Below are 15887 nucleotides of genomic sequence, written 5' to 3'. Positions count from 1 at the left end.
GAAACTTCAGGGTATATGAATGCTATGTCGTGGGAATAGTTATGCCTAAAGACACTGTTTCCATGGAGACATCATGGTTGGACTGGCTGTCAGTTCCCAAAGATGTATTCAATGGACACTGTTTGTTGCCTTGATCACAGTGATCAATACACACCATCAAAGATGAAAGAGAATGACTTTACTAACAGAAGTGGCACCATTGTGCTGAAATTTTTTTGTCAACAGCAAAACATTAGTTGATGTTTGCAAAAAAAAAAGGCCAATTGATTAAAACTAGGTTGAAACCAAAATTGGAAGTCAGAAAAAAGTTTTTTCTCAAGAAGTAAAGTCGACAATAAGATTGCATTAAAAATGTATAAATATCAGTTACAAAAATGAAATAAAAAGCTAAAATCATTGAAATGGTGCTAAATTTTACAAAATGAGCATCTTTTACATAGATGTGATAATTAACTCTAAAATAACCAGGTATTTTTGTAAGATTCATTGCCATTCTACCCTTAAAAGATGAAAACTGGCTGCGATATGAAAATTCTGTAAAAGACAAAACAAAATCGTAAGAAGAAGTATAACTAGATAGTCAGCTAACTTCTTGTTTAAATAATATCTTCAAATAAGTCAAAAAATGCTTTATCGCAGAAATCTGGCAGTTCACTCAAAAGAGTTGACAGATTATTCTTGTAGTGGACAAAAATTTCCAATTCTTCTAAATTATTCAGAAGCAAACCTTTAGAAGTGGTGTGTGTAACCTTGAGATTGTTCATGACATCGTTTTCTGGAAGTTTTGTATTAGTAAATTGTTGTCCGGAAACTGATTTATTGTGTGACACACCTGCACCATGTTCCTTGAAGCATGTTTTAAAATTACAAACAGTTTGACCAATGTATATTTTTTCACAGTCTTTCCACATTAGTTTATATACACTCCTGAACCATGGCAACATTTGTTAATGTTGTCATTGATATGTTTAAGTTTATTAAGAAGCATATTTGTTGAGACTGTTTTTTATTAATTTTACTTAACTGACAGACTGCAGCTTCCAAATAATGTTATCTAACATATGAGTAAGTTTCTTCTCTGCAAATGTGAGCAGACAGTAAATAAACTATTTGTAAAGAGTAGCTTCTAAACATGTTCTCATCGCTTTAAGGATTCTTATCTCCGTCAGTAAAAATGGAACCCTTATAGGCTCACTTTGTTTTTTGTCTGTCTGTCTATGTTAAGACCTCTTTTTCTTAGGAACGGGTAGAGGTATCAAGTTGAAACTTATATCAAGTACTAAGGTCTATAGACTCTTGGTGGTGTAAGAAATTTAAGCTTCTAAGTCAATTCAATCAAAAGATACAGCCAGATACATCACACATTTTGTTAGTCGTGAACTCACTGATCAGAATCTATAGCTGAACTATATATCACCATTCCAGAAGCATAATGACATAACTGTCAATATGACTGGTTTACAGGAGAGGTAGAAAACCAAACAACATTTTTTAAAAGCTTCATAAAAAACAGTAAAATTATCTATGGAACTGAAAGTTGGCCTAATTGTGACACTAACAGTTCTCTACAAAATACAAAAAATATTTCCTTCAAACAGCATCCCATTCACCCCCTTGCAACCCTTTAAGTAAATGTGTCATTGTTCTTCTGACATCGTTAGTGAAATTAACAAATACAACTAAAGAAGGTGTGTGGGAAAAAAGAAATATATCTCTAAACCATAATTTTTCCTCTCTTACAGTTTTATTGTTTTATTATCATTTTTATTATTTGCATCTTATAACTGACATAAAATAATATACACTACTGGCCATTAAAATTGCTACACCACGAAGATGACGTGCTACCGATGCGAAATTTAACTGACAGGAAGAAGATGCTGTGATATGCAAATGATTAGCTTTTCAGAGCATTCACACAAGGCTGGCGCCAGTGGCGACACCTACTACGTGCTCACATGAGGAAAGTTTCTGACTGATTTCTCATACACAAACAGCAATTGACCGGCGTTGCCTGGTGAAACGTTGTTGTGATGCCTCGTGTAAGGAGGAGAAATGCGTACCATCACGTTTCTGATTTTGATAAAGGTCAGATTGTAGCTTATCGTGATTGCGGTTTAGCGTATTGCGACATTGCTGCTCGCGTTGGTCGAGATCCAATGACTGTTAGCACAATATGGAATCGGTGGGTTCAGGAGGGTAATACAGAACGATGTGCTCTATACCAACGGCTTCGTATCACTAGCAGTCGAGATGACAGGCATCTTATGCGCATGGCTGTAACGGATCGTGCAGCCACGTCTCGATCCATGAGTCAATAGATCGGAACCTTTGTATGACTATAACCATCTGCACGAACAGTTCAACGATGTTTGCAGCAGCATGGGCTATCAGCTCGGAGACTATGGCTGCGGTTACCCTTGACTCTGCATCACAGACAGGAGCGCCTGCGATGGTGTACTCAACGGCGAAGCTGGGAGCACGAATGGCAGGACGTCATTTTTTTGGATGAATCCAGGTTCTGTTTACAGCATGATGATGGTCGCATCCGTGTTTGGCGACATTGCTGTGAATGCACATTGGAAGCGTGTATTCGTCATCGCCATACTGGCGTATCACCTGGCGTGATGGTATGGGGTGTCATTGGTTACACGTTTCGGTCACCTCTTGTTCGCATAGGCGGCACTTTGAACAGTGGACGTTACATTTAAGATGTGTTACAACCCGTGGCTCTACCCTTCATTCGATCTTTTCGAAACCCTACATTTCAGTAGGATAATGTATCACCGCATGTTGCAGGTCCTGTACGGGCCTTTCTGCATACAGTAAATGTTCGACTGCTGCCCTGGCCAGGACATTCTCCAGATCTCTCACCAAATGAAAGCGTCTGATCAATGGTGGCCGAGCAACTGGCTCGTCACAAAGCGCCAGTCACTACTCTTGATGAACTGTGGTATCATGTTGAAGCTGTATGGGCAGCTGTGCCTGTACACGCCCTCCAAGCTCGGTTTGACTCAATGCCCAGGTGTATCAAGGCTGTTATTACGGCCAGAGGTGGTTGTTCTAGGTACTGATTTCTCAGGATCTATGCACCCAAATTGCGTGAAAATGTAATCACATGTCAGTTCTAGTATAATATATTTGTCCAATGAATACCCGTTTATCATCTGCATTTCTGCTTGGTGTAGCAATTTTAATGGCCAGTAGTGTACTTAGTGAAATTAAGAATTTCTAAATGACGTAAAAGCAACAAATTACATTTATGTGGAAAGAGAATCATAGAAGGGCTTGTAATATTTAGGAATGATGTTGCTGTTAACTAAATTGTTTAAATCTTGAATTTTATTTCCTGAGAGGGTCATTTTTATAGTATAAGCAGGTTTCAGATCCAAATTACTCCCATCTACATTCCCTGTAAAATACCTCTTTCTCCCTTTGAACTGAACTTGTCCCCACTCGGACTGTTTGTAGCTGTTCTTATACTGAAACACATCACTTCCCTTTTCACATGGAAATGGTTTAATTTCTGACAATTTGAAACTACTTTCGTCAACTTCCTTGGCCATGTAATGAGCCATCTCCTCATACAAAGCTTTAATGTCATTGAAATCTGAAAAACCCATTTCTCTAAGATGTAGCAGATTTCCCTTCTTTTTTGCATTTCAGATGACTGATATGTATTGATTGGGAACATAAATTGGCCCTGACTTCTTAGCACTCTTAACTGCTCTCTCAATGATGCTATAAACTATGTCTCCCTCATTCTGGGTGTTACCACAAGTCAAATACTTGAGCATAATGGACTGAATATCCAGCTTTTGTAATGCATACAAATACATTGCAATCATGTATCTGAAATATAAGAGAATGAACATTTTAATCAATTTGATTTTTACAATAGAAACATTTTGTCACATGATTTCTGCAAATCACAGTCTGGGTTTATTCTAGTTACTTGTCCTTCTGTTGCCTTCCACAATTGTTGGAGTAAAATACGACATCCGTCCCAAGAAGGTTCTTTGATAACTCTTTAAGATATTGTAAGACACAAGTTGCTATTATTTCTACCACGCCTTGCTTTCCAATGCCCCGGGGGGAGGGGGGGGGGGGGGGAGGGGGGGAGATGTGGCCATTCAAGGAGAAAAGAAAGATTGTGATTTAATGTCCTGCCATGATTAGAACAGTAGACGTAGTTCACAAAGTTGAATTTGACAGGGATACGGAAATAATTAACAATAGCATTTTCAAAGAAGGAGTCCAGTACTGAAGTTAAGAGAGTAAAGAAGAAAACAAATAACATATATTGGGATGGCCAGTTTCTGATTCAGTCCCCACTTCTCTTGAAAGTGTGTCCAGCACTTTGAACTCTGTGCCACCTTCCTCTATACAATGAAGCTCAATTTAAGTTCAGTATTCTGCAGAAGACTTTTTTTTTATAAAGGTGGGGTCTTGGCACAGAGTTACTTTCTCATGTAAATAAATGCACAAGTAGAGTGAAATTAACTACTCAAGCATGCTCACTAAAGGTGTAAGTGGGATAATAGGAGATCATAACAAGCCTTGCTAATTGCAGCTAGCATGTATATTTATATTTCTTAGTCCATTGTGGACATGGCTCATGTAGTGTCAACAGTTACCACCTTTGCACATATTAATATGCCTCTTGCTTTCCCACAAAGATATGGTACATTTTCCCAGTTGTGCTTTGATTCATGCTCCCAGGCAATGAGCTTGCAACTTAAACCACTTAATGTATGACTTTTGATGTGTTTTTCATCAGTGATGAATGTTAGTTGTCATTTTGTAAGTCCAGTTTTTGTGATTTGCTTTAGCTGATGTTGTAGTTACATACTGCAATTTCCACCCATAGATCTGAATAGTTTGACATTGTTAGACTGAAGTTTGTAATAAAAATCAAATAATACCTTACCTGTGGCAGACTGTCTACACAGTAAAAATTACACTAATGGACAAAGTTGGCTAGTTAAATATTTCATACATCATACAAATTAACCTTACCATAACAGTCTGAATCAACAAAGAAATAATAATTCTCCAAATTCAGTTTTGTAAACAGGTCTAATCTAACAGCAATAATTGGTGTTTATGTTTTAAATGTTAGATGTCCTGTGAACTCTAAACAGACATGAAACAGAAACTTGTTACCGGTAAATGTTTTCTCTTCTATTTCCTGAAAATGCAGTAAGAGAACACAGCACAAAAACCACAACACAAAGAAAATTTGATATGTTGCAGCAATCCTACATCAGAGAAGACAGATCTGGTCAATGTCAACTGGGAGACCCTGACACCTTCAACACCACGCCACTTACAGATAGGCTCCCAACTGACTATGAAGCAAGGATTGTTCTATGAGGACCGCATAGGGCTATGGGAAAGGCTCTCCCCTCTGCCTAATGTTTCAAGAAGCTCCAGGAAGAAGACAGGCTAAATGAGCAGAGAACAAGACTGGCATTACTCTCTCAACTTAGAAAGCATTTCCCAAGCACTGCAGTGGTGTTCAACTATATTAGAAGTGTACTAGAAGAGAATTTGATGTGTGATGTATTTACATAACTTGTGCTTATATTTATGTATTCCCACTGTGACAATGAAGTCCAGAAATAAAACTGATAAAGTATATGACATTTAAAGTTATTACTTAGACAACTAAAAAAAATTATGATTGCTACTCAGGGAATAAATGAAAGACTTTCTGTGGCCTCTTAGAATATATTTTTAGTTAGAATATGTTACTTGTTTTGACCCAAATGACCTTCCCCATCAAAACCAGTCTGGATTGCAAAAAAATATAGTGCAAAAATAAAACTAATTTCCCTCACAGACACTACACAAGTAATAATAAATTTATTCACTTTCCAAATATTGACAGTTTTCATGCAGTGATTACACCAAATAAGAAGGTAATTTACATCTGATGGTTTGCAAAGAAATTACAGATATTAAACCTCCTGCCAGATTTTAAACTGCAAGGGTGAGGAGTAAGTCACAGCTGATAGCTCAATTGGTAGCATTGCCCATGAAAGACAAGGCTCCAGGTCTCAGTCCTGGTACGGCACATAGTGTTAACCTGTGGGGAAGTTTCAAATAGCTTGCACACTGCTGCAGAACGAGACTTATTTTTGAAATTATAGATTTGTTGACAGAGAAAAAGGAATATATGTATTGGAAAGACATTAACTAACAATCACAGAGGTATCTGCAGATATGTAATAGGAGCGTGATGCTGGAAGTCTTAAATCTCCATTGCTGTCTGTTGTGCAAAAACCAAATGTGCTATGATAATGCTTGCTTTTTAGAAGGCATTTCACTACGTGGACATGCTAAAAGTGGACTTGGTTTCCATCTTACTTGTAGATTGGGAAATATTAATGCTGGATGTATGGGAGAATTTAGCTTACATGCAACTAAAACTCTAAAACATCTTTAAGAGTTTGAGTAACGTTTCAGGTCAAAGCTTTCAGCAGACCTCTCCAGAAAATTCAACTATAGTATAGTTCTGATTATTGGGAGTATACTGTAATTTTCTTTGAATGATGATGAACTATCTTTGATTTATTGGATAGACCACATTACAGTTACTGATAAAAAGAAGGTACATTCCCGAAAAGTTATTGCACTGCACTGTTGCATCTGAAGCACATTATGTTCCAAAATATTTTCATAAACCACTGCGTTAATATTGTCTATTTTCAGCCATGAAATAGTGACTGACTTACTGCATTCAACCATGCAACCTAGCTCTTCTGGTTGGGCAATGCTCATCAAGAGAACAATCTCCCATTTTGAGACACATTAACAACTTCCCTCTGACTAAAATACAGCCAGCAAAGACATGATGATGGATATGTTTTAGTGGAAAAGATTGTTAATTTAGTTTTTTTGCAGTGTGCTATTCTTTAAAACAGTGGTTGTCAAACCGTGCGAGCAGCCCAAATCAATTACTCATGTGGCCCCCAGTTCTCAGCCATATATTATAATAATATGCAGCTAACAGCCAAATCCAAACATATCAACTAATCCCCCACTAAAGTTGTGAGGATGGGTCATGAGTCATGCCTGGGTAACTCAGCTGGTAGAGCACTTGCCCATGAAAGGTAAAAGTCCCAAGTTCAAGTCTCGATCTGGCACACAGTTTTAATCTTCCAGGAAGTTTCACATCAACTAATGTTAAGAGCTTTGCTGATAAGTAACAAATTTACAGAGACAATGTAAGCTTTTGGGCAGACAAGTTTGATGACTGATGGCTTAAAATGTTGCCAGTAGAACTTCATTTAGTCTACAGTTGGTAAACACATGATTTTGGATGTATTTTCGTGAGGGGATAATGTAGTTTCATTTCACTGAATCTGGAGGTGGTAGCTTGTTTTTTAAAAATGTGTAGTTGAATAAGAAGGATAATATCACATGTTTGGATGTACTAATTTAAGGTATTACCACTGCCTTCATTTTAATATGGACTACAGCTAAAGATTTGACTCCAAAGTAAGAGAAACAGTCACAGAGTACCATACCACCTACACTAAATTTCACTGTCACATTCACATAAATACCATCCACCAGGCACATGTTTGCCCCATGAAAATGGAAAGTTACAATGAATGTGCTATCATGTTTTAAACTGTACATTATGATAAGTAATTTTTACTTAAAATTTATATTGGGTCCACCAGTGTGAAACATCATTCTATTTTCTTGTTTAGAACTTGTGAATGCACACACAGGTTGTGGGATTTTTACACCTAACTCCATAGCACCTAGCATGACAAATGGTTCAGACATGAAGTATGGTGCTTAGCTTTTGTTGTGTTGGTTTCCTATAAATTGAAAATGCACTATGCATTTCCCAAGCTCCTCTGAAATATCATGCAGAGTGGGTTTAATATCCTCAGTTGTCCCTTATATAAAACACCGATCATAAAATTTGTTGTATATCTGCAGTTATACATCAGTAGACTAATCCCTACTCATTGTAATAGACTGCACAATCTCCAGCAGTGTTGCACAACACTTGTGCATACAGAACATATGACAATTGCATCGCCGGCCAGAGTGGCCGAGCGGTTCTAGGCGCTACAATCTGGAACCGCGCGACCGCTACGATCTCAGGTTCGAATCCTGCCTCGGGCATGGATGTGTGTGATGTCCTTAGGTTAGTTAGGTTTAAGTAGTTCTAAGTTCTATGGGACTGATGACCTCAGAAGTTAAGTCCCATAGTGCTCAGAGCCATTTGACCCATTTGAACAATTGTATCTGTACATTAAAGCATCCAACCTGCAAGTGTCTTTTGCCTCAAAAATTTCTAAGGTGAGAGGCATGACTCCCAGTATCAATTGGTCAAGAACTTTTTCTCAGACTCATCAAATATCAGATTTTGACAGTTGAGCTGGTTGGTCCAATGTAATACTTCTCCCTCAATTTTCACAAATTTAATTTTTAAGTCATTACTCAATCCTAAAATTATATTATCTTTGCAGTGTTGCATGAAAGCCACAAGGTGGGAATGTCTCTCCTGGGGCAAACTTTTCATGGGGATATTTGAACAGTTATCAGACCAATGATAAAAGAATGTTTTTGAACAAGCCCCTTCATGTAACAACTGTACTCATTTTGAACATTAACAATATTCTCATGCAAAGTTGATAAATTCGTCTTACAACATTCATATTTTACAGCTACAACTTACATCTTTCTTTAACTCTTCAGTTCTATCACTGAGTGTGCTTATTAGTAGTTTCAGTTTAATTCTTACATATATTAGGCTCTACAATGGTAATTTCCTCTCTGAACATTTTCTCTACTTCAGTCAATTTGAGTTATGAGGTATTTCCATGCTGGGTGACAGGGAACAACCCAACAATGAAGTCAAGACAGTTGATAGCGAATACACCTGCCGCATGAACCATGGACATTCCTTTGATGGGATGGCTTGCATTCCTCAATGATACCAATAGCCATACTTACATGTGCAACCACAGCAGAGGGGAACCTGTTGAGGCACCAGACAAATGTATGGTTCCTGAAGAGGGTCAGCAGACTTTTCAGTAGTTGTAGGGACAACAGTCTGGATAACTGACTGATCTGACCTTGTAAGTTCAACCAAAACAGCCTTGGTGAACGGCAGAAAGCAAGGGGAAACAACTGCCTTAATTTTTCCTGAGGGCATGTAGCTTTACTTTATGTTTAAATGATGATAGCATCATCTTGAGTAAAATATTCCAGAGGTAAAATAGTCCCCCATTTGGATCTCAAGTGGTAACTACTCTGGAGGATGTTGTCATAAGGAGAAATAAAATTGGCATTCCACAGGCTGAAGCATATAATGCTAGATCCCTTAATCAGGCAGGTAGGTTGAAAAATTTAAAAAGGGAAATGGATAGGTTGAAGTTAGATATAGTGAGAATTAGTGATGTTCAGTGGCAGGAGGAACAGGACTTGTGGTCAGGTGAATACAGGGTTACAAATACGAAATCAAATAGAGGTAATGCAGGAATTGGTTTAATAACGAATAAGAAAATAGGAACGTGGGAAAGCTACTACGAACAGAATAGTGAATGCATTGTTGTAGCCAAGATAGACATGAAGCCCACAATCACCACAGTACTACAAGTTTATCAGGTGCAGAAGTATGAAACCAGAATTTGGTTGCAATAATTACACATCTGTTGTTTGAAACTGATAAACAATATTTTATTCAAAATAATCTCCATTGCTATTTATACATTTCTCCCAACTCTCTGGCAGGATATGAATGCCATGCCAAAAACAACAGTTCTTCTTTTAAAGCGAACCAGTCACCGAGCCATTTTCGTACATTTTCATATGAATTAAAGAGTTGTTCAGCAAGAGCATGTCCCAGTGATGCAAACAGATGATATGCCTTTTTCCATATTCTGGTTTTTTCACATAATGCTCAATTTAAATTGATCATTTACTGTTGGTAGTGATCAGTGTTAATGGTTTCACCAGGTTTTAGCAGCTCATAACAGATGACACCCTTGTGATCACACCAAACACAGAGCATTGTCTTCTTTCCAAAGCGATTTGGTCTTGTAGTGGATGTCAATGGTTTGTCTGGATTCACCCATGATTTATGCTGCTTAGGATTCTAAAAATATATACAGTTTTCATCACCTGTCACTATTCAATGGAGAAAATATGGCAAACAGCATTTCACAAGTGATCTTTCAATTTGCTTGCTGTCTTTCATTCAGTTCATGCAGAACCCATTTTCCTACTTTCTGCACTTTTCACATAGCTTTCAACCAAAGAGAAATGGCTTTCTGTGTCACATTCAATTGTTCCACAAGTTCCCATTGAGTTTGAGTATCATCTTCATCCAATAAGACCTGCAACTCATGGTCTTCAAACTTTTTTGGTGGTTTCCCATGCTTGTTGTTTCTCACATCACAATCACCACTTTTGAATTGTTTCAACCACTCAAAACACTGTGTTTTCTCAAGAGAATGTTTGGCAAAAGCTTTGACAAGCATTAGATGCAATTCTGCAGCAGTTTTCTTCAAATAATAACAGAAAACCCATGCTGTCCTCAAATAATAATTGGTAGGTACAAAACTTGACATGTTTATGGGTTTGAAACAGATACTGATGTATGGTACTTGGGTTACTGTGTGTTGACATTCATCGTCAGCTGTTATAGGAAGCAAGTGGCACAGCAGACATGGTCTCATGGGTCCTACACTGACAGCTAGCATCATCTATAAGGAAATTCCGGTTTCATACTTCTACACCTGGCATTTGCCAACTAGCTAAACAGATCATGAAGAGATTGAAAAAAATTATGATGAGATAAAAGAAATTATTCAAATAGTTAAGGGAGATGAAAATGTTGTAATGATGGGGGACAAGAATTCGATACTAGGAAAAGGAAGAGAAGGAAAAATAGTAAGTGGTCATGGACTGGGAGGAAGGAATGAAAGAGAAAGCCACCTGTTAGGGGATTATGGGATGGGGGACTGGAATTTGATAGAAGGAAAAGGAAAGGAAGGAAAAACAGTAGTTGAATATGGACTGGGGGAAAGGAATAAAAGAGGAAGCTGCCTGGTGGAATTTTGTACAGAACGTAATTTAATCATCACTAACACTTAGTTTAAGAATCATGGAAGAAGATTGTATACATGGAGGCACTGGAAGATTTCAGATTGGTTATGTAATGACAAAATGGAGATTTTGGAAATAGATTTTAAATTGTAAGACATTTCTAGTGACAGACGTGGACTCTGACCATAATGTATTGGGTATGAACGGAAGATTAAAACTGAAGAAGTTTGCAAAAAGGTGGGAAATTAAGGAGATGGGATGTGGAAGAGCTGAAAGAACCAGTTGCTGAGAGTTTCTGAGGGAGTATTAGGCAATGATTGACAAGAACATAGGAAAGGAATACAGGAAATAGCTCTGAGAAATGAAACAGTGAAGGCAGCAGATGATCAAATAGGTAAAAACACAAGGCCTAGTATAAACTCTTGGATAACATAGGAGGTATTGAACTTAATTTATGAAAGGAGAAATATAAAAATGCAATAAAATGGAATACAAAATCTATAAAATGAGACTGCCAGGAAATGTGAAATGGCCAAGTAAGAATAGCTAGATGACAAATGTAAGGACTTAGAAGCACATATCACGAGGGGAAAGTTAGATACCACCTACAGGAAAATTAAAGAGGCCTTTGGAGAAAAGAGAAGCAGCTGTGTAAATATCAAGAGCTCAGATGGAAAACCAGTCCTAAGCAAAGAAGGGAAAGCTGAAAAGTGGAAGGCATAGATAGAGGCTCCACACAAGGAGATGTACTTTAGGGTTACAGAAATGTAAGAGGATGTAGACAAAGATGAGATGGGAGATATGATATTGTGAGAAGAATTTGACAGAGCACTGAAAGACCGAAGTCAAAACAAGACCCCAGGAGTAGACAACATTCCATCAGAACCACTCATGGTCTTGGGAGGGCCAGCCATGACAGAGTTCTTTCATATGGTGTGCTAGATGTATGTGATAGGCAAAATACCCTCAGACTTCAAGAAGAATGTAGTAATTTGAATTTTAAAAAAATCAGGTATTGAAAGGTGTAAATAGTAAGTCATGGTTGCAAAATACTAACACAAATTCTTTACAGAAGAGTGGAAATACTGGTAGCAGTCAATTTCAGGGAAGAGCAGTTTGGATTATGAGGAAATGTTAAGGACACATGAGGCAAAACTGATACTATGACTTTTCTTAGATGACAAATCTATGTTTATAGCATTTGTAAACATAGAGAAAACTTATGACAATGTTGATTGGAATACTCTCTCTGACATTCTGAAGGTAATAGGAGTAAAATATCAGGAGCAAAACGCTATTTACAACTTTTACAGTAATCAGACTTCATTTATAAAAGTCAAGAGGCACGCAAGGGAAGCAGCAGTTGATAAGGGAGTGAGACAGGGTTGCAGCCTATCCCTGATATTATTCAATATGCACTTTGAGCAAGCAGTAAAGGAAAAAAATGGAGTAGGCCTATGCATTGAAGTCAAAGGAGAAGAAACAAAAATATCAAGGTTTGCTGATGACATTGTAATTCTCTCAGAGACAACAAAGAACTTGGAAGACCAGTTGAACAGAATGGACAATGTGTTGAAAGAAGATATAAGATGAGCACCATTAATAGCCAAACAAGGGTAATGGAATGTAGTAAAATTAAGTCAAGTTATGCTGAGGGAACTAGATTAGGAAACAAGAAACATAAACTAATGGTTGAGTTTTGCTATTTGGACAGCAAAATAACTGATGATGGCTGAAGTAGGGAGGATATAAAATGTAGACTGACAATGACAAGAGAAGTGTTTTTCAGGAAGAGAAATTGGTTAACACTGAATATGGATTTAAGTATTAGGAAATCTTTCTAAAAGTATTTGTATGGGGTGTAGGCATATATGAGAGTGATACATGGATGGTAAACAGTTTAAATAAGAAGAGAACAGAAGCTTTTGAAATGTGGTGCTACAGAAGAATGCTGAAGATTAGATGGGTAAATGATATAACTCATGAAGAGGTGCCCTTAGAATTGGAGAAAAAAGATATTTGTGGCACAATCTGACTAGAAGAAGGGATTGGTTGTCAGGACACATTCTGAGATATCAAGGGATCACTAGTTTAATATTTGAGGGAAATGTTGGGAGTAAAAATCATAGAGAGAGACCAAGCAGATGCAGAAGGATGCAAGTTGCTGCAGCTACTTGGAGATGAAGAGGCTTGCACAGGATAAAATGGCATGGAGAGCTGCAGCAAACCAGTCTTTTGACTGAAGACCACAACAGCAACAATACTTTATTCACAAAGCATGAGACATCAACATGAACTGAGGGTGGTAGATTGCCCAAATACAATACACAATATAAAAAATCTTGATGAATGTTTCTCTATGTTTTTATATATCATTAAAAATGCAGTAGATAGTCACTGTCCACTTATCACAAAAAGATGCACCCCTAACAACAGAAAAAAAACCTTAGCACTCTAACAAGTGATACACTCCAGAGCTCAAGCAAATGAGGACACTGCTACTTACACTAAAAAAATAATAGTGATAAAAATGAGGAAGCCAGGAAACACTATGTGACCCTTAAGAAGTTGTACAAATATGAAATAAAATCAGCTAAATGTAAAGTAAATGATGAATATATTGCAGGCTCAAAAAATGCCTGTCAAGCAGCTTGGAATACAATAAAAAGTGAAATCAATATGAGCAAACAGGAAGCCACAGTGCCTGTAGATTGCAACATCCTTAACGAATATTTTATAAATTGTGCCAGCTCTCATTCTTCTTCTTCTTCTTCTTCTTCTTCTTCTTCTTCTTCTTTTAGTAAAAATAATTCTAATAATATTTCAGCTGCTGTAACCCTTCTTAAACAACAAGCACCAGCAACCAAGAAATTCTCTTGGTCAAAAATCACCTCCAGCCACATTATCAAATCTATAAAGACACTTAAAAACTCAAAAACAGAGGACTATCATGGGCTTAGTAACAGTATTGTTAAACACATAGCCACTGCAGTCTTAATGCCACTAACATATCTGACGAATCGCATACTTGAAGAAGGAATATTCCCTGAATGTCTGAAAACGACAGTTACACTCCCAATCTATAAGAAAGGTGACAGAAAAATGCCAAACAATTATAGACCTATATCAATAGCTCCCATTACATCAAAAGTAATAGAAAACTGCATACATATCCAAATTTACAATTATTTTGAAAGTAATAAATTATTGAGTAAGAACCAGTTTGGCTTTCGATCTGAACTATTGACAACCAAAGCAGTTGAATGCCTCCTTAGTAATATATATGAAGGATATGAAAACAAGAAACTCATTTGTGCTACACTGTTAGATTTAACGAAGGCCTTCAACTCAGTCACACATGAAATAATGCTAAAAAAACTAGAACATTATGGTATTGTAGATAAACCATTACAATTTTCTCAATCATACTTAAGCAATAGGGTACAATTAGCAAAAACAAACTATCAAAAGTCAACACCCATGAAAGTAAAGAGAGGAATTCCACAAGGCTCAGTGCTTGGTCCTTTCCTGTTCATTGTTTACATCAGTGACTTCTCAAATTATATGCCATGCAACAATGTACTGTATGCTGATGATATGACACTAATAACAGATGGAGAAAATATGCAAGATGTCATAGAATACAACAAAGTAGTAACTGAAATGAGCAGTGACTAGTGCAGAGCCAACCTTTTATCAATAAACAAATTGAAAACTGAAGAAATTTACTTCACCCTGATACCAATTGAACAGAACACAAAAACTGTCAAGTTAGTAGGTTTACATATATATCAAAAAGTTACATGGGACAGACACACAAATTATCTATGTGGCAAATTTGCTTGAACTCTCTTTCTATTACACAAGCTGAGACATGTTATCAGTAAAAATCTGCTAATCTCCACATACTTTGCTTTTTTCCATTCACAACTGCATTACAGGGTACTTCTTTGGGGTAACTCAGTGGGTTCAAGTAGCATCTTCAAGTGGCAGAAGAAAGCAGTCAGGTGCATTTTAGGACTAGCACCAAGACAAAGTTGCAAAAATCATTTTAAAGAACTAAAGATAATGACACTACCTAGTATATACATTTATAATTGATTAATATATGCTAACGAGAATGTAAAGAACATTAATTTAAGATCTGAAGTGCATGTTCATAATACTCGAAATAATAGTAACATAGACCTACCATACACAAGGCTGACATTAACACAAAAGAACCATAAACACCTTAGCTTGAAATTTTATAACATACTCCCAAAGGCTGTGAGCGAACTACCGATGAATAACTTTAAGCAAACAATAGAAGTGTGGCTCAAATGTACGCCATATTACTCACTTGATGAGTTTCTAAACAGTGACACAAAAGAGATATGCTACATGAAGCAAAAACTGCCACATGAATTATACTGATATGTTTGTGACAGTAATGTACCAACAAAGACTTTTTACATGGATACGTAAGATGTACCATAAATATATTTTGATACTATTGTATATTTAACTGTTATGATTTATTATTATTATTATTATTATTATTATTATTATTATTATTGTGAATGAATAATTGTTGTATTATCAATATTACTTTAGCATGCATATCAGCTTGCCCTGCACAGGCACAATTATGTACAATAATAATTATTGTAATTTTTAAAAAAATGCATGTATTGAACACACTGACGATGCCAATTGTATGGAAAACATACTGAAAGGCAAATAAAGATTCTATTCTATTCTATTCTGGATGTCTACCCAACAGTGTGTCACTATTGATATCCCCACAGAGTCCCCCCTCATAG

The 15887-nt window shown here is 36.8% G+C and overlaps 1 protein-coding gene across 1 annotated transcript in view; it reads left to right on the top strand.

The window, feature by feature from the left end:
• LOC124776559 (esterase E4-like) overlaps positions 1–5643 on the top strand; it is a 53397-nt gene extending 47754 nt beyond the window's left edge. The window contains exon 10 of the mRNA XM_047251599.1: positions 5257–5643. Within this exon, the coding sequence (XP_047107555.1) occupies positions 5257–5452 (196 nt within the window). The 3' untranslated portion in view covers positions 5453–5643. The remainder of the gene's footprint in view (positions 1–5256) is intronic.
• The last annotated feature ends 10244 nt before the right edge of the window (positions 5644–15887 follow it).

Source organism: Schistocerca piceifrons, chromosome 2 (assembly GCF_021461385.2).
Source record: "Schistocerca piceifrons isolate TAMUIC-IGC-003096 chromosome 2, iqSchPice1.1, whole genome shotgun sequence".
Classification (NCBI taxonomy): Eukaryota; Metazoa; Arthropoda; class Insecta; order Orthoptera; family Acrididae; genus Schistocerca; species Schistocerca piceifrons.
The sequence above is the reverse complement of the archived record's forward strand: the minus strand, read 5'-3'. Positions and strand labels throughout refer to the sequence as shown.